This window comes from Hakea prostrata, chromosome 9 (genome assembly GCF_041222555.1).
Source record: "Hakea prostrata isolate BN-2017 chromosome 9, UWA_Hpros_2, whole genome shotgun sequence".
Lineage (NCBI taxonomy): Eukaryota > Viridiplantae > Streptophyta > Magnoliopsida > Proteales > Proteaceae > Hakea > Hakea prostrata.
In genome coordinates this window covers 12892554-12911018 of record NC_142608.1, presented here as the reverse complement: position 1 = coordinate 12911018, position 18465 = coordinate 12892554, and the positions used below count along the sequence as shown (strand labels likewise).

The following is an 18465-nucleotide window of genomic DNA, read 5'->3' as shown; positions in this document are numbered from 1 at the left end:
AAGAAGAAGGGGAGAAGGAAGATACAGTTGCTGTTCAAAAGAAACACTCTGATTCTACAAAACAGAGTGCTGAACCCACGGCTACAGCACCAATGCAACAGAGTTCTCCAGAAAAATAGAGTTATAAACCACCTCCTTTTCCTCAAAGATTTCATAAGCAGCAGCAAGATCATCAATTCAAGAAATTCTTGGATGTTTTGAAGCAGCTCCACATCATATACCATTGGTAGAAGCACTTGAACAAATGCCAAATTATGTGAAATTCATGAAAGACATCATTTCCAATAAAAAGAGATTTGGAGGGTTTGAGACAGTGGCCATGACACAAGAGAGTAGTGCTTTCTTGCTGAACAAGCTTCCTCCAAAATTAAAAGATCCTGGAAGTTTCACCATCCCCTATGCTATTGGAGATAATTATATTGGGAGAGCCCTTTGTGATCTTGGAGCAAGCATTAACCTTATGCCAATGTCAATCTTCAAAAAGTTTGGTGTGGGAGAAGCAAGGCCAACTACAGTAACACTTCAGCTAGTTGATAGATCTTTAGCTCATCCTGAAGGAAAAATTGAAGATGTGTTGGTAAGAGTTGATAAGTTTATCTTCCTTGCTGACTTTATTCTTGATTTTGAAGTTGATAGAGATCTGTCCATCATTCTTGGAAGACCCTTATTGGCAACTGGGAAGACATTTATTGATGTGCATAAAGGAGAATTGACCATGAGGGTAAATGGAGAGCAAGTCACTTTCAATGTTCTCAAGGCAATGAAAGCTCCAGATGAGATAGAGCAATGCTCAATTGTAGATGTTATTGAAGAGTTGGTTTTAGAAGAAGTTGAGAAAAAGAGCATTCAAGATCCATTAGACTTTCATTGGCATCAGAAATTGCACAAGTAGGTGATGAAGCAAGTAGATACATGGCTTGGTTAGATGCAAGACCAGCTGAGACATTGAGAGGGAGTCGATTTGAGCCTCTTGTATTATTTGAGATTGAAACTAAATCCCCTAAACCATCTATTGAAGAGCCACCTTTGTTAGAATTGAAACCTCTTCCAGAACATCTTCGATATGCCTATTTGGGTGAAGCCAAGAGATTTCCTATATTATTTCAGCAGTGCCAACAACGAGCAAGATGATATGCTACTCAAAGTGCTAAATAGGATGGACCATATCCGATATCAAAGGAATCAGCCCATCAATATGCACGAATAAAATTATTATTATTATTATTACTTTTTATGAATTTACATTTGATATTTTAGGTCCAAGGATAAGACCAATTAAGGCTAGGGACAAGGCCAATGAAGGTTAGGGCCAAGATAGGGTCAATAAGGGCTGGGGAAGGGCCAATCAGGGTCAGGGCTAGGGACAGAGCCAATCAAGGTCAGGGCGAGGACCAATCAGGGCCAACCCATCCCGATCCAGCTCAATTAGGGCGGGAATGGGCTTGGTTTGGCCCTGTAGAGCTTAGGATTGAGGACAATAATCATTGGCCCTGAACTAAGGTCGAAAAAAGCCGCCAACACCCAAACACAGAAACGTAAGGCCTCCCCACATTACCATAATCGCGCCTAACCGCTGGACCCGATTTGATGTTATTATCATAATCTAGATAAATCTATTACTAAGGACAACAATACATGGATTAGTAGTATCTATTACAACCATTCTCGATATCATGGAGATTCATATCTAGATGATTAAACTATTTAAGAGTCTAAAACTAGGTTTGATGTTATTTTATCCCTCGATATTATTAATATCTTTTTTTTTGGTAAACAACAACTTCATATTAGAACATATAGGGTAGGGCTTGGGATTGACAAAGTCCCGGAGCCAAATAAGGGCCAAGCCTTGGAGATAGAGCCCTCTAGCTAGGGAATCGCGACATGAGTTGCATCCCCATAAAATATTCATCGGATCACGTTTTTTTATAATCGTTAAGGTTCCTTTGCCCTCACATTACTTAGCCTGATTTCGATTTCAAATGCCCCTTGTCTGGATCGGTACCCAATGTGAACAACATGTTTCTTGACCCGATTGGGCGGAAGAAGGTTTTGGACCGCCTACGATTTGATGTTATTTTATTCATTTATTTTTTATGCTAAATAAATTTTCTATTACTAAGGACAACAATTACATGGATTAGTAGTATCTATTACAACCATTGTCTTCTGATAGTCTATGGGAGATTCATATGCTAGATGATTTAAAGGTGTCTTTCCTTTGTTAGCCACTCGAATCTAGAGATTTCAGAATGCTTCGTGGGATTCATGGGAAGTAACTGAGAGTTGAGGGATTATACCCGCTTGGTTGTAAAAATCTCTAGATTCATGAAATCTACTGATTCACGTTTTTAGTGTAAAAAGGTGAATCAGATATTTATGGTAAGGGGTCGAAATCCACAGGTGAGGAGGATTTCAAAAAAGCTATACAATTGTACATTCACAAAAATCATGTCGATCAAATAAATTTTTAGGATGAATTCACTGATTTCATTCCACAACCAAACACTTAATTTTATAAATTATAACTCCATAGATTTGAAGTCTATAGATTTGAAGAGGATCTCATCCAAATGATATTTGAACATCTCCAGCAACCCTAAACCCCCCTCACCCCAAGCCCATGATGGACAGAAGCATCCCTAAACTATTGTAGGAGAGTTAGTAGTGCTTGGTTTTGAGTATCCGGACTTTGAATCCAAGTCCCCTTTGAGGTTTGATGTTATTTTATCCATGATCGGATAGCCCCCCCCCCCCCCCCCCCAAAAACCGGGGGGGGGGGTCGCCCCGCGGGGGGGGGGGGGGGGGGGGGGGGGGGGGGGGGGGGGGGGGGGGGGGGGGGGGGGGGGGGCGGATAATTAAAAAAAAATAACTCCTTCTTCTTTTTATTATTTTTTTTTATTATATAATAGTCTAATGTGATAGGATATGATATGATATGATTATTTGAAATTCGTGAGATTAAGAGGAGTGACTAGGGAGAGCGAGGAGGGGAATGGATAAAGCTAAGAGCCTAAGACTTAAAATTGGAGAAGGTCGAGATCGGGTTCTGTTACTCTCGACCTTTTTCACCGCACATTCAGGAGGAGAGAATCCCCAACCATAAGTTTTTGTACAGTAAAGAATGTGGAGAGACGGTAATTCGGGTCTCGGATTGTTGGACTCTCACAAATGGTTTTAACTTTTAAACCAAAAACGTTTCAGTTGATTCCAATTATCGAACCGTTTTAAGCATCAAGTCGATCTGCATCTGCATCTATGCAAAGAAAAACTACAAATTGAAAATGAACCTCAAGTCGATCTGTTCGTCTACTTCTGAATCAGGGAGCAGCAGCAGCAGCAGTAGCAGCAAAGTATGGTTAGTAATATCGCACGGCTTAGTTGCCGGAGCTGCCATCGCACTGGCAGCTGGTGCTTATTTTCGTCGTTCATCCAAATTTCGAAGCAGAGTCGTTGGAATCATTCCCGCTCGTTTTGCTTCCTCGCGATTCCAGGGCAAACCCCTTGTTCAAATCCTGGGAAAACCCATGATCCAGGTATCCATCTCGATTTTTATAATTTTCCCTTTTAGGCACTTGATCTTGTGCCTCTTGCCCCATTCCTTTCACATTTTTGTTTTTCGGTTTTCTTTTCTCGTTTTCTCTATGGAAACATATTGTAGGACTTTTTTTTTTAGTAGAAATATTGTAGGACTTTTCGCTGGTGCTAATTTCACCCCTTCCCCCAATCTAGATCTACTACTTTTCAAGACATTCTCTCTTCAGTTCAGTCATGTTTTGGTAGTATCTTTTGGTTATTTTTCTACCTATTCGAACAATATGGTTGGAAATTGGAAAACTTGAGAGATAGAATTGAATTTCTGGTAGTGTTTCATAAGCTTTATACAAAGTCAAACTCGTTGCACATGGAGCCTGAGCTGGTTCTGAATATTATGTTTAATTCAAAATCGTAGATATCTGCGGTAGCTTAAACAATACACATTGTTGCAAGGGGGTTCTTATGGCTCTACATTCTTTACCATTTACACTTGAACTGTAAATTAAGATTAATAGGTTTTGGGAAAATTGACTAAAGATTAATAGTTATTGGGAAAATTGAGTATTTTCCCCACCTATGAATAGTGCTACGTGGGACCTACGTGCAAAATTGATATAACACAAAATCACACACATGTTTAGGTGGTTCAACTATGCCTACATCTATGGGATACTTGGGAACTTTTTCACTATGAGAATAGAGATGGTAACAGTATAAGAAACACACTTGGATTTATACCAAACTCAATCCTTGTATCTTGAACAGGATACCCCTTGCACATCCTCTCTTTTCACATTCTCAAACCCCAAAAGAAATAATAACCTCAATGCTTTGCAGAACACCACTTGCAGTTCTTGAACTAACCACTCTCTCTCTATACCTAGTGGTACCATATTCTTAACTCTTATTCCTACTTATTTGGGTGCAAGGAATAGGTGTGCAATTCGTAAACTCCACCTTCCACCCCCGACTTTTTATTTTTTACTTTAATTTGCTCTGCGGCAAGAAAAGCCATCTCCTCCTTTTATATCTTTCCTATTTTCTTCTTTTGCATTTAAAGGAGAAAGCAAATCTTGTCTGTTCCAATTAATATGCTTTGTGATGATTCATTTCTATTTGCCATCTATTAAGACTAGTTTTCAGCCTGTTTCTGTCTTAAGAATTTTACTGTCAAATTGATGGATAGTTCAGGATACTGCAGTTCTTGAAGCTTCATCTTTAACTATCCACTTGCTGATTTAGTTGCTTTTCCACAGAGAACATGGGAAAGAGCCAAGCTGGCAACTACATTGGAGCACATAGGTATGCATGTTTTTGCTGCAGTTCATATATTGAGATGGTTCATTGTTGTCATTTTAGATTATTGCTAGGGATAAGATATCCCTTTGAATGTTGTATTTTGAAACTAAATGTTGTGATCCAGGGTTCCACACTGAGATGCTGGTGTAGTAGTTAAATATTGTTCTACCAAAAGATGTTTTAAAAGCCTTAACTGTAAGGAGAATTAATATATTATCCAAGATAAGGTGGAATTGTGAAGGTTGACCATGCTAAGAATTTGTAAACTTGTGATGATCATTCTTATGTCATGGCAGATGTGAAAATCCATAGATTTAGTTTGGTATGTCTCGTGGAGTGACTTTAATACAAATGGCCAAATTTTTAATTTCAGTTACCACATATGCTTGATTTAGTTCAGGTGTTTGTTGCTATCCCATGGTTCTTGCAAGTTATAACATCTCATATCATAATGGCTTCTCCAATGCCAACATGATACAGACACCAATTAGTTAGAGTTCTAGCAGCTTTTTCTGCCAACTCCTTTTTGGGGTTATAGATGGTTAATCTTAATTTTGTTGCAGCAATATGATTAGATATTGATCCCTCTCAACAGTGATTTGAGTTATGCAATCTCTCCTTTCCCCCCACACTCCAAAACAAACCCCATCCAGGGGGAAAAAGGAATTAGAAGAAGAAAGGGAACAGCCTCCAAATAACAGGCATTAGAATGGACTGACAAAAAGAACAATAAAAAATGAAAAAGACTAGCAGCCAAATAACAAGCATAAGTTGGAGTCAATCTCCAACTTAATGGCCCCCCTTCTCCAGCTTCTTCCATGACTGGTTATCATGAAGGCTGCATTATCATGGACTAATTTCGACACTCCTGATTTAATACCACTTATTTGGTTTAACTTTGCTCAATCTAGGAGGTCTCATCAGGTAGGAGTTTTTGTTGGATATTGCTTGTGGAGACTATTTTACCTTGTTTGATATGCTAAAAAAACCTTTATGCAGAGAGGCAAGGTCCTATATTTTTGTTTGGATTTCAAAACCATAACATATTGGATTTCTACCTAATTTTGCATGGCTAAAGGAACTTTTCTTCTTCTCCCCCCCCCCCCCTGGGGGGGTCAAACACCAAAAGGCTATTTCAGTGGTCAGAAGGTGATGGTTTGGCCTGAATTTTCCCTCATACAGGCAAAACCACTCAAAACTTACAAAACAGATCAAAATTTTGAGCAATTTTGTTTGAAATAGTGCTTATCAATGTACTGTTTTTGTACTGAAACTGAACCAAATAAATATTTTTGGCTAAAATCGCTGAAAATTCAATCAGAACCCTGCATTCCTACTGAGTCATACCCATTTTTGTCTATTGAAACCCTGCATTCCTACTGAGAAATACCCATTTTTGTTTCAATAAATCATTGAAACCGAAATATTTTGCTTAAAATCTATGATTTGACAGAGATTTTGGACCATGCATTGAGGATTTTTTTTTAATACAATAAAACCCAGTTCCAGTGTTGGGAGGTATATTAGGTAAAGGGGTACACTTACAAACATGTAGTTTTGGAGGATCTTGTTTGCTTATCTGGTTACTCTTGCATTGTAGTTGTGCATTTTTCACCAGTCTGATCCTTCAATCCTCTTCTGTATCAAACACTTCTGCTTTATTAATTGAAGATGAAGAATTGTCCAATTCACCATTAAACAAAATATGTGTGTGTGGGGAGAGGGGAACACAATCAGATGTTTCATCAGTCTTTGTGTCTTCTTTCTCTCATTTGATTGGCAAGGAACTTACCTTGATGTTTATTTCTTGCACTAGTTGTGGCAACGGATGATGAAAAGATTGCAGAATGCTGTCGAGGTTTTGGGGCTGATGTTATAATGACATCAGAATCTTGCCGGAATGGTATAGCTTTTTGAATGTCCACTTGATTAAATTTCTTATTTATCAAGTCGGGTTTATGGATCACTCATACTGTTTGTTTGGTTGATAGGAGCTGAACGTTGCAGTGAAGCTCTTCAAAAGCTTGGCAAGAAGTATGATATTGTTGTTAACATTCAGGGGGACGAGCCTCTCATTGAACCTGAGATAATAGATGGAATTGTTAAAGCTTTGCAGGTACTGGGCTTCTTCGGTTTTGCATCAGTATATTTGTTGTTGCATTACTTTCTTGAGGATTATTATGGTGATGACCTTATAAGCATAACTGTCATGCATGGGAAAATTTATGTAGATAGTTGCCTTTTCTTTTGGTCATTTTAATTTTTTATGGGCGCATGGAGAAGAGGATTTGATATGTTTTGTATATCCAGAATTTCTTTTGGCTTTAGACTGAATCTTTTACCCTTTTTTTTCTGAAAAAAAGAGAGAAAAGATTAATTAGCCTTCTAGTTATGTTTTCTTGTGTATTGGTAATCTTACTGTTTCTGATAGCTTGACGGCTTGACCATAGGGATGAATTGTTGAACTGTAGATGAGTACACCATCATTCAATTAAGTTGGGGGTGGGGGGCAAGGTTGAGAGAGATGTAGGAAGAAGAAAACAGAGGTGTTGTTCTAAAATGGTAGTTATGGATAACATGTTCTTATACAGGATGTATACAAATACCACTATGAAATGATAGTTATAGATAGCATGTTCATGCATAGTGAATTCTCCGTCTCCAGAGTTAATTTAAATCAATATTTGTGCTGTTTAAGTCAAAAGCGCTATTGCTTGCAGTATTTTGTTTTCTTGTAATACTTTCATCTGTTTTATTTGGTTCGATTACTAATTGAAAAAAATAAATTTGCAGGGAGCCCCTGATGCTGTATTTAGCACTGCCGTCACATCCTTAAAGCCTGAAGATGGATTTGATCCAAACCGAGTTAAGTGTGTGGTGGATAATCATGGATATGCGATATATTTTTCAAGGGGGTTGATTCCCTACAATAAGTGAGTCCTTTGCTTTTTGCTAACTAGGTTCTAAGTCCATGTATCATCTTTACTGATTAGTAATTTAAACCTATCTCTTTCTCCAAATGTCCACAGGTCTGGGAAACTCAATCCAAACTTCCCATATCTGCTTCATCTTGGTATTCAGGTATTCTTAGTTTGCTTGTGCATTTTATCTTGATTTCAGTTATTACAACAATGCATTCCTTCACAATAGTTACATCCATTACCTTGTAAGAGTTGGTTATTGTCTTCTAGAACATTCTCTTTTGTCTTGCCAGAGCTATGATTCAAAATTTTTGAAGATATATCCAGAGCTTCCTTCAACTCCTTTGCAACTAGAAGAAGATCTAGAGCAGCTTAAAGTCCTTGAGAATGGGTACAAGATGAAGGTATCATATGAGATTTTAATAGTTAAACCTGTTCTATCGTCTGAGATTTATGTTCTCTTCACATTTCACATTATTCAATTGATTTTGACATGCCAACACTATTGTCTTTTGGTTGCTTAAATCTTGAGTGTCTAATTGTATGGAGTCTGAATTTTATGTAGAACTGCATTCACTTTCCTAATTTAATTGGGCACATATGTGGTATCAGATGCGATAATCTTGGTGAAAACCTGGGGCTCAAGCTCTTCCTCTATGGACTAAAACCTCTGGTAACCAGTAAACAATCCCCCCACCCCGCAAAGAAGGAAGAGGGAAGAGAAGAGGGAAAAAAAGAAAAGAAAAGAAAAGAAAAAAGGATCTTATTATATTGTATCAAGCTTCAAGCTCCTCTACTTCTTGAAGCCGTGCGCTCATCGTGCACCTTATGGCTTATGGGTTTGGCTCACAAATAGAACCTGTTATATTTGTGTATATATATAAAGCACGAACTCAAAAGACAAGGTTACATATATACCAAGGGAATTTTTAGAAATGAAAATGTAACTGTCTCCTGAGATTGTCCTTTTATGAGAAGGACAAGCCAGTATTCAATTATGGCCAATTACTTATAGATTTGTTCATCTTTTACCTAGAACCGCATTCATTATTTTTTTTCTCCATGGGACCAAAAATATCTCATGACTAGAGAGTATCAGTTATTGTTTTTCAATATACAGCATGTTAGATGAACTTGCAATTTATGTATGACAGTCATCTGTGACCCTAGTTCACTGGCCAAAGCTTACATCAAGTATGAAAATTTGGCTTCTGATGGATAAAGCTCTTACTTGATACAATTATCAACCGTAATGATGACGGACTGATTATTCGTTACACTTGTCTATTTTTTAATATCTTGCATCCTGAAAGTTGTTGCCTTGTATCCTTTTTAGGTGATCAAGGTTGACCATGATGCCCATGGGGTGGACACTCCAGAAGATGTTGAAAAGATAGAAGCTCTGATGCGTGAAAAAAATTTGTTGTGATCACACAAATTCTGATGCATAAAGGAGAGGTGTCATAGGAAAACACTGTGAAGGAATTTAATAGGATAATGATTAGACAATAGTCTGATGCATGATAATCTTCCTGCCCACCCCCGCCCCGCGCCCGCCCAAAGGGGGTGTGTGGTTGAGTTTGAAAAAGTTAGAAGAGATGGGTTCTGATTTTGAACGTGACCAGCTGTTGCCTAGGGTGACCAGAGAGGTCTGCAATATCAATTTGGTTCTTCTACCTAGTCCATGATATATCTATCTGCATTCATTTTATTGTTTGGAATTAGTGTATTGAGTGACATGGTAGAATAGATGCATGGATAGACCAAGAACCACAGTTAGCAGTGGTGACTAATATGATGTGATTGTATTCCATGTGAATTATTCAGATTTACTGTATACATGATTTGTTGGATTAGAAACTTTCTTCCACTGGCAATTGCTTGTAGATCAACAAGGAAGCAATCAGTGGGACGGTTCCAGTGAGATATAAAACGGTATGAGACAGGTGAAATTGGGATCCACCCCCAGGTTTCCAGGTCTGTTATGCAAACACTGCCATCAGCTGGGAAGCACCTTTAGGAAGAATTTATACAATGAAAAGATGTTTTATAGGCGAGTCACCTAGATTTCTATAATATATCATCAGAGCCTTGCTAAATATGCTAATCAATAGAATGGCAAGGTGAGTTACCGAGAGCTGGCCCAATTGTCAAAAGATCGACGCTTCCATGCACGAGTCAGATTTCAAATTCCCTTGGGGGCCAGGAGCAGAAAGTCTGCTTTATATTTAAATAATATGTAACAGCTATCCACAAGGAGTAGTCAAGGTAAAAAAAATACAATGGTTTCGTAGTTAAGGTGTGCATAAACTGGCCCAGGCAAACCTTCGAAAAAAAAACACTGGTTTCGCAAGTCTTTGTTCTGAACAGTTGTCACTTGAGGAATTTTGGCTACAAGCAATGGGAAGAGACAACCATGCTAAACCCGCGTTGGCTCCAAATGCATCCCTGGTCTATAATGAACATAAGCATAACCCAGTAAAGCCTTAACTACCAAAGATAATGTTGAAGCCCAAGTATCCTTCCAACTTGAGAATCCCTGAACCACGGACAGACTTGGAAAAGTAAAGAGTGTAGAGGTCTAAAGAACCATATGGGAAAGAACAGCAGAAGATGAAACATAGATGTTTCTCAGTCCCAAAGACTGAAATAATTATGGGTTATATCAGCATAAATGATCCAAAAACTTCAATAAAACAAACCAGAGGTTTATTCTAGCAATTGAACCATGGCAGACACTGTTGATGAACAGTCCAAAAGTAGTCCCTCTCACCAGAATTTCATCTGCCTAGATGCAGGTGGCAGATCTTAACCAAATTTATAACTGCAAATCCAATACCACAGGATCCACCTTACAGTCTGTGTTTCAAACTTACAGAGAATAAAAAACAGAATTCTTGTTGTCAGTTAATTTTCTGTTGCCAGTTTTTTCAATAAATGAATACAGATAAAGAAATAGCAAAGGACCATAAATCTGATCAGAAAACCCTTTCTCAATCTCAACTTTGTAAATATTGTTTCTTGGGTGGAAGCATATTTACTGTCGATTTCAATTACTGTGTTTTCTTCCCCCATGAAATAGCCAATGGTTGCTTTAGACCCTGGTGTAATAGTCCGTACTGCATTGTATCCTTCTAATAATGATAGACATGATCACTGTTCATATGGGCTGTCATGTTCAAGAATTGTAACATAGCTTCTCCCTGACTGTTGAAGTTAAACACAGAAACCCCACCATTATTTACATCAATTGCACGAAACCTGTACCAACAAAACCATTGTAAGTGTACCACTGTTCAAAGTGAGGCAATACACCAACGGGTCAGCTCATATGTCAAAGGGCAACAACTCTTAGCAAGAGGCCAAGAGTTCAACTTTCCTAGAGGTATATATAAGTGGTTTAACACCCTGCCCTTTTTCTTCTTTTCCATGCACCAATAAAAGTTTCCGAGTGAGTCAACGAAACTAAAAAATCTTTATTACAATGAGAGAACTAAGAAAAAGTCCATTCAAGGCCAAAATAGAATGTAAATTAGGTTATTTCCAATGGAAAACTCAACCTGCCATAGTGCCATGGAGGTTCCTTGATGACTGCTGGTCGTTGCAACCCCACAAGGCCTAAAACTGATAGTTTTCCAAAATTGGACAAAATTGCTAACAATTTAGACCCAGTTTCCATGCAGCTCAGGGTTAAAGAGCAGTTGGGGTCTAGTAAGGATTGATGGTCATGGCAAAGCCCAAATAAGGACCTAAACTCAGTAATGCTACCTAAGGGGCATGGCAGACAGAATTTTCCCCACTGGAAATAAAAATTGAAAAAGATTGATTGAGGATTCCACAAAACGAGAATCTGACATGGTAAAATTACTAAAAGCCCCATGGATTGCACAGCCTGAAAGATCACGCAGTCAAGGCACAGGTTGCCATGGTGCCTATCTAGGCATAATCCCTGGGTACAATCCATTTCCCTGACCACACCCAGAGGCAGGGAATCCCCTTATGTGCCCTTATTTTCATGCTTACTGTTATAGGTTCAAAATAGTTGTTTATACAATGTGATAGTGAATAGCCACGTGGCAACACAAGCAAGCATATCAAGCAAAAGTAAGGGCCCAATGACCAGACAAACATGAGCAGTCCAAGTATTGCATAGGCCAAATGGTCACACAAGCATGGGCAAACAAGGCTAATGGAAGTATTACATAGCAAATGAATATGGAATTGGCAATAACAAGGATGATGAGCGAGGACCAAAAGAAGCACCTTCCATGCTTTGCCTCCTGTAGCATAAATGCTGGGTGAATGAGGGGAAAAAAAACTCTTTGACAGATTTCATGATGCAGATTTCAGTTGCTAGCAAGAAAAGAAGACAGAGGTCTTGCGGTTGTGTAAAAGCAGGAGTTCCTTTTGGTCCTGCACATCTAGAAATTGAACCAGTTCCTGTTTGATTTAAGTGATGGTTCAGTTAGTGGGTAAGTCAAATCATGGGGTTTAGATGTGGTTTTGCTTCAGTTGACTAGAAATAGGATTGTTTAAACCAAAGTCCTTAAAAGAGTAAGTTTACTTCTATTATTAATAGTATTTGAGTCTGTTTAGGACAATCCTTCACAACCAGTGGCTGGGGGTTTCCTAATTTTTTCCTGCTTTGTTCATTTCTTTTATAAAAGCGAGGCTGAACAACTCCATGATTTAAGTTGAATGAAGACATGCTTTTGCCTTCAGATTTTTGGTGATTCAGTAGAAGCTCTGGTAGTGATTCCTGGTTAGATTGGTGGTAGTTTAGTACAACAAACAGATAGTGAGTCTTGATCCGTATCCTTCTTTTGTTTTATTCTCCCCATTGGTTCTCAGGACAGCTGTCTCTTACCTTCTCTCCCTGCATATACTAGATTTGCTATTTTTTAAATACCTTTTAAGTTCTCTTTTCAATCTTCATTCTAATCAAATTTTGGTTTTCCAAATGAAATCAAACTCTTTCAAATCACAGTTTTCTGACATGGTCTTTTGAATCAGATTTCAAGTTTAGCATCAGTATGATCCTAAACTCTAGATTGGGTCTTTATTGTCAGACCCTTAACTTTCTAGTTGATTTCAGGATACCTGCTACAGGTACACTTCCTAAGATTTCTAGTTTACTGAACTAATTCTGTACTCACTTCTCTAGATTAAATCCTTGAATCTAACATGCGATTCGGTAGAAATTCAGTTTCCCCACTCCCCACTAGGATTAAGCCGTTCTAAACGTCACCATATCAAAGTTGCAAAGATGTGCTTTGACCTTCTGGTCTGTTGGAGTGTTTCTCAGAAGGAAACAATCACACAGTGAAGTTTTACTTCACCACCCCTGGGTTCATGAACCCCCTAGAGGTTTTTAGTATGTTCCCCAAAATACTCTGCTGATACGCTCCCAAGTGCATTTGAAGGGTCCTATTATCTGTGAGGAAAATTTGGTCCTTAAGCTATCAAACTCCACTGAGAATTTCAGCTGAGTCCTCAAAAGTGAGATATCTTTAAATCAAACCAGTTCAGCAACGGAACTGTTCGATATTATGAAGAAGATAGTTTGGAAAATTTATGCTTAAGGGATGTTTTCCTTTGATTGTCCCGAATTTCCCAAGTAGCCTTTGTTTTTTAAAACAGTTCTTATCTTAGCCGCAAGTCTTATTAACTTTCTTTGGGCTTCTTCTTTCAAGGTTAATTACATTATTCCCAGCTATTTCCTCACTAAAGAGAGTCCTCATTGTGCTGCAAAATTATGGAATTCACATTAATCTTTGATTAAAATAGTTTTGTCATTTGGGGAGACCTGTAGTAATTCAAAACTAGGATTTTAGAACCTAGGGTTGCTTCAACAGGCTGTTGCCAATAAATATGCATACTTTCCTAGCACATTATCACATTGGGAAAAAAAACTCTTTAGCAGTCATGTATTCATAAATTTCAAGTGGAGGTTCATTTTCATTGTCCAGCAAACAAATAAAGAGAAAATTAGTCATAATATTCACACAAATGTTACACAAACCAAGGCTTAAATGGCCAATTAAATACAATTTTATTCTCACAATGCCAGGCAATAACAGCTCTTGCAATGATGGACTGTAAACTATTATGTTCGATGCTGTATCGTAAAGATGCTATATTTCACGTTTCCACGAAAGAAATGTATTACTTAAAAAATATAATATTAGTTTAAAGTAATGGGACAATGACTAACAATTAAAAGAGTCAGCAAATACCAAATAATGGTTTAGGGGACTGAACATCATAGCAATTTACTGCAACAGTTATTCACTAAAACCAAGCATAAAATCACCTTTCGGGACCAAGCCCTAGTGCAGTACAAACCAGTGCTCTGAGGATCGACTTGTGTGTGATAACCAAAAAATTTTCCCCCTGATGAGACAAAAATGTGCAAAGAATATTCAGAGGATGTGGCATCTTGACAAATCAAATTTCAGTATGGCCACTGGGAGAGGGAGGGTTGAGAAGTTACAAAAGAGCTTACAGGTGCAGATAAGATTTCCATCCACGCTTCTTGTGCTGTTCCCCACAATCTCTTGATAGGGTAGACACCGTTCATACAAAAATTTGCTGGATCTTCTCTCCAAGTATGAAATTCCTCTGGATATTTCTTCCTAGCATCCACTGCCTCCAAATTCTGAGGTTGATTAAGTGGGGAAGTGCACGTACAGTTGAGTTAAAGCAAATGATCTAGGATAATACAATAAGAACTCACCATTTTTCATGCCCTCTAAAAAAAACAAGTGGGCCTCTTTCAGTGAATCAAGAAAAACCAGTGGTTCCTCCCTCCCTTGCCATAAGATTTCAGCAGTCGTCTGCACAAACACCACAGTTAGACATTGACTAGATGATCATGAAGTTTATCATCAAATCCATGTAATTGTAGTAATCAAACCTTGGCACGAGAAATAGGACTAGAAAAACACTGGTCAAACCGTATATCTGCTAAAGCTCTCCTGCACTTCTCTGCCTGTTTTGCTCCAGTATCTGTTAAGATGGACAAGTTCGAGCTTCCCTAAACAAGAAAACATAACTAGGTGAAGATACGTCTCAAGATGCAAAGTCAAAAATGAGGTAGGGAACTGGTCCACAAGAGCCTTTGGCAACCAAGAACTTCTGATCAAAGTATAAAGTAACTATGGTTGGAAGGGGCTAAATTCCCCTTCAAGACTAACACATTAAGATGAAGCAGAAAAAAGGATGGCCACTTGATGTTGTCCTAGAAGTTTATTCCCAAGTTAAAACTTGGGTACGAGGATGATGGTTGAGAACAGTTTATGCCAGCTGGGTTTTTTGAATGTCTGGACAAATTCAGTTTGTTTGCTTTGTTTATATCTCATTAAAAACTAGATTTTCACACATGAACTTGTTCATACCTATATCTTGAGGTTGTAAAGTGAACTTAGACTAAGGAAGAGAGAAGAAAAGGAGATAACAGCCCAGAATATGCTATGGAGCTTCACAGAAACTTGTGAAGACTCCAGCAGCTCCAGCTTTATTTGTAGGTTAACTTCACAAGTACCAAACAGAATAGGAAACAGAAACAGAGAAGGACTTAGAAGTCCTAAACCAACTCAAACTCAAGACTAATCCATCGAGAATTAGCACCTGGAGCTAATCCTTGATGCATATTCACACGCACACATGGGAAGTCTTCCAGAGTAAAATGTCCTTCCTCAAAGAACTAGTGGATGTTAGATCCTTTTCTCAAAACTTCTCCTATTGTAGAAAGGCAGTGAGAATTAGTTGCGTCACAAGTTCTAGTGTCATTTTGCACCTTCAATGAAGAGTTGCTAAAAAATAAGACATATAAACTAGGGATGGGGCAATCCAGTCGAAGACCAACTCTTAGGCTCCAGATCAGGATATAATCTGATAGACTAAACTGAGGAACAGAAAACCTGAATTCTTCTTTCTTCATTCCAAGAGCTAAGACCATGCCTGACAAGGGTCACCTTTTTTGGTGAAGATAACAATTCACGAGTAAGTGATGTTGTTGCTCCTGTGAAATCGTATGCACCACCAGTCATGGAAGAGTCTTTATTGAGTCTCTCTGTCACATATACATTGTAAAAAACCATTACAATTTGGACTCAAGAACATCCAAAACACAGGAATAGAAGAAAGCTGAATAAATGGAAAGAAAAGTAGCAAATACACTGTCTTCAATTAGCATTAGATCATTTCTGATCTGGTCTGAAATCAATTGCTCTGCATAAAAGACTGTTCCGATCACACACACTAGTAACAGACTTAAGAGTATGTTTGCAAACAGAAGACGACAATGTTCTTATACATTCTCTATTAAAGGAAGCACTCAAGGAAAAAGACTAAATTTGTGGCATGAAATTGAGAAGGGGAAGGAGAGGCATACATTGACTTAATAATCAAATTCCTACTCTGAGTACTTCCTCTGAGTTTTAGTTATCCTCAATACGCATTTATACAACCTACATAGGATGAGGGACAACATTCTGTTATTATCCCTAGTGCATGCTAAATTGATCAGCAAGTTTACTGCATAAGAATCCTCTTCTCTTACGAGACCAGATTAGACCCACCAGACCAATTCTTCATTTTTCACCTTTCAATTTATGCAACTTTCATTAATAGGAAATTTTTTTCTTTTAATTTTCTGCATAAATGATGTGAGGACAGAGGTCACTTTACATCATATTCAGAAAGCCTAACCAAGAGTTGCACTCTATGGCAATTCAACCATTGGAGAAGTAACTGAACCGATAAATCACTTGCAGACTTTTCCCACTGTCAGAAAATACCTCCTCTGGTATTAAATGATTCCTTCAGAGAAAGACAACTTTTTCCCTCATTCACTAAGAGACTGGCCCTTTTTTCGATGCCAGAGTAATGCAACAATCTTGCCTCTAATTCCCAGTGGATATATTGGGATATACAAAATTTTTCATCACAAGAAAACCCATTTAAATTATAAAGAAATTTAGGCTGCAAAGAAAGATCTGTGTTTCCTAAATATATTTTTACCTTACTATGCCTAGTAAGATGGTTTGCATTTGACACATTTTTCTACCATCAAAATTGTAGAGAAGCTCCTAAAATTGGTTCTAAATGACGCATTAAAATCTAAGCTAAATGCAAAAGTTTGTACTATTTACAGCAACATTGAGTCACAGTACTTGAGAGTTGAGACCATCAAGATTACACTAAATGGTAGATATAATGTTCAGATAGAGTTCAAATGTGTCATCCAATTACAACCTCACAGTAGAATGTCCTTTATGATAGCTTGATACAAACCTTGTAGCTTAAAACTCTGGATCCAATCCTAGGGGCCCCATGAATTATGCATGTAAGACTGGAAAATTCAGTACATCCTTCGACTAACAGTAACTTCCTAACTGAATAGAGCTTCAGCAGAAAAACTAACCCACTCTCCGCAATACAAGCTACTCACCACTTCTCTCCCTTGAGACATACACTTACTAAAGAAATCAATTACTCATCATTAGTAATTCATTGTCAGATGTAAGGAGGGTTGTTGTATCAGTAAGAAATAAAATTGGTAGTCTATAAAATAGACCATAATATTGAATGATCCACAACCACGACTTTCAAATCCATGGTTAGACAATTCTATCTTCTTCAAAATATAGTGGAGCAACACCCAATTTTAATGGGTCATTCTTATATCCAGAATAAGCATACTTACGAGCAAGTTTTCAAAGCAACAACACATTCTGAAAGCTTCATGTTTCCCCTCCTATCTTCTTTATAGAATTCTAAACCTTTTGTACTAGCAATTTGGCCCCTTCGGTATTCTGATTTTCAGTTCATGCATAAAAAAGGATAAGTATTTCTTTCCTTCTAGTTTTACTCTTTAATCCTTGCAGAGTTCCACATTCAAGTCATTCAAGTAGGTAAAGATATGTGTAACAAAGGGTAAATTTACCAGTTGGTACAGAGACATCCTGATAAGCAGATGAGCACCGAATTCTTACAGAAGTCGATTGACGAGAATGAGGAGTTCGAGGTTTTTCATCAATAAGCGAGTTCGACCAGAAAGGGCAGCTATTAACGACGAGATATGTGCACCCCATTTCTTGAAAGCTGAACTTTAGCTGTACCTTCCCGCTGCGTTAGGCGTTTTGCTTTCAATCCTAGTTACCAAAATTTTCCAGAGAGCAATTTGCAGTTTCAGTTTCTTCGAGGAACTGCAAAGTATAATATTTTGTCCAATCATGATCATCCAACAAAATGATAAATCAGTATGAAATCTGGAACTAACGTTAGAGCCCAGTACTGATGATAAGGCAATAGTCATAACGCTTTACTCTTTTTCTTTGTTGTTTTTTTCCTTTTCTTTTTGGGATGATAGGCTTTGGAGTTTTTCTATGGCGCCCTTAAGTGGGGCCTTTGATCCAAAAAATTCATTGTTGGGTTAAGTATGATGGTAACGTCAGAGAGACACCTTTCCAGTTATCTCTAAAAAGGAGGTGATTTTACTCTTTCACCCATAGTTTTTGGAGTTCTAAATTTACTTAGAAGCAGTCTCCTTCTGTACAATTTAATTTTACTCCTCTCCCCCGGTTGTTTTTCAGTGTAATAGTGAATATAACTTGAAGGCACTTGCAGTAATCTTTCTAGGCTGCAACTTTAAAGGTTACGGACTGACTGATCTTGGGAGTGAAAATGCACTTGAAACTCCATT

General features: G+C 38.0%; 3 protein-coding genes across 5 annotated transcripts; 2 read left to right on the top strand and 1 right to left on the bottom strand.

The window, feature by feature from the left end:
- Positions 1–244: 244 nt before the first annotated feature.
- On the top strand, positions 245–892 carry LOC149004710 (uncharacterized). The gene has a single exon (XM_089135695.1). It carries the CDS (start codon positions 245–247, stop codon positions 890–892), a length of 648 nt encoding a protein of 215 aa, XP_088991821.1.
- Positions 893–3012: 2120 nt separating this feature from the next.
- On the top strand, positions 3013–9901 carry CKS (Nucleotide-diphospho-sugar transferases superfamily protein). 2 transcript variants are annotated; one of them, XM_089167864.1, is made up of 8 exons: positions 3013–3536; positions 4794–4839; positions 6653–6739; positions 6828–6952; positions 7630–7769; positions 7866–7917; positions 8051–8161; positions 8370–9081. In XM_089167864.1, the coding sequence occupies exons 1-8, from the start codon at positions 3285–3287 to the stop codon at positions 8376–8378; spliced, it is 822 nt and encodes a 273-aa protein (XP_089023990.1). In that variant the 5' UTR covers positions 3013–3284; the 3' UTR covers positions 8379–9081. The 2 variants fall into 2 exon arrangements, with proteins under 2 accessions (XP_089023990.1, XP_089023989.1); XM_089167863.1 differs by lacking the exon at positions 8370–9081 and adding an exon at positions 9094–9901 and having other exon boundaries at positions 3015–3536.
- A 210-nt stretch (positions 9902–10111) lies between these two features.
- On the bottom strand, positions 10112–18007 carry LOC149004708 (putative 2-carboxy-D-arabinitol-1-phosphatase). Of its 2 annotated transcripts, none has more exons than XM_089167862.1 (7): positions 17707–18007; positions 15734–15831; positions 14674–14793; positions 14494–14593; positions 14263–14402; positions 14071–14150; positions 10112–11018 (listed from the first exon to the last, which is right to left on the bottom strand). In XM_089167862.1, the coding sequence occupies exons 1-7, from the start codon at positions 17852–17854 to the stop codon at positions 10892–10894; spliced, it is 813 nt and encodes a 270-aa protein (XP_089023988.1). In that variant the 5' UTR covers positions 17855–18007; the 3' UTR covers positions 10112–10891. The 2 variants fall into 2 exon arrangements, with proteins under 2 accessions (XP_089023988.1, XP_089023987.1); XM_089167861.1 differs by having other exon boundaries at positions 10113–11018; positions 15680–15831.
- Positions 18008–18465: the final 458 nt, after the last annotated feature.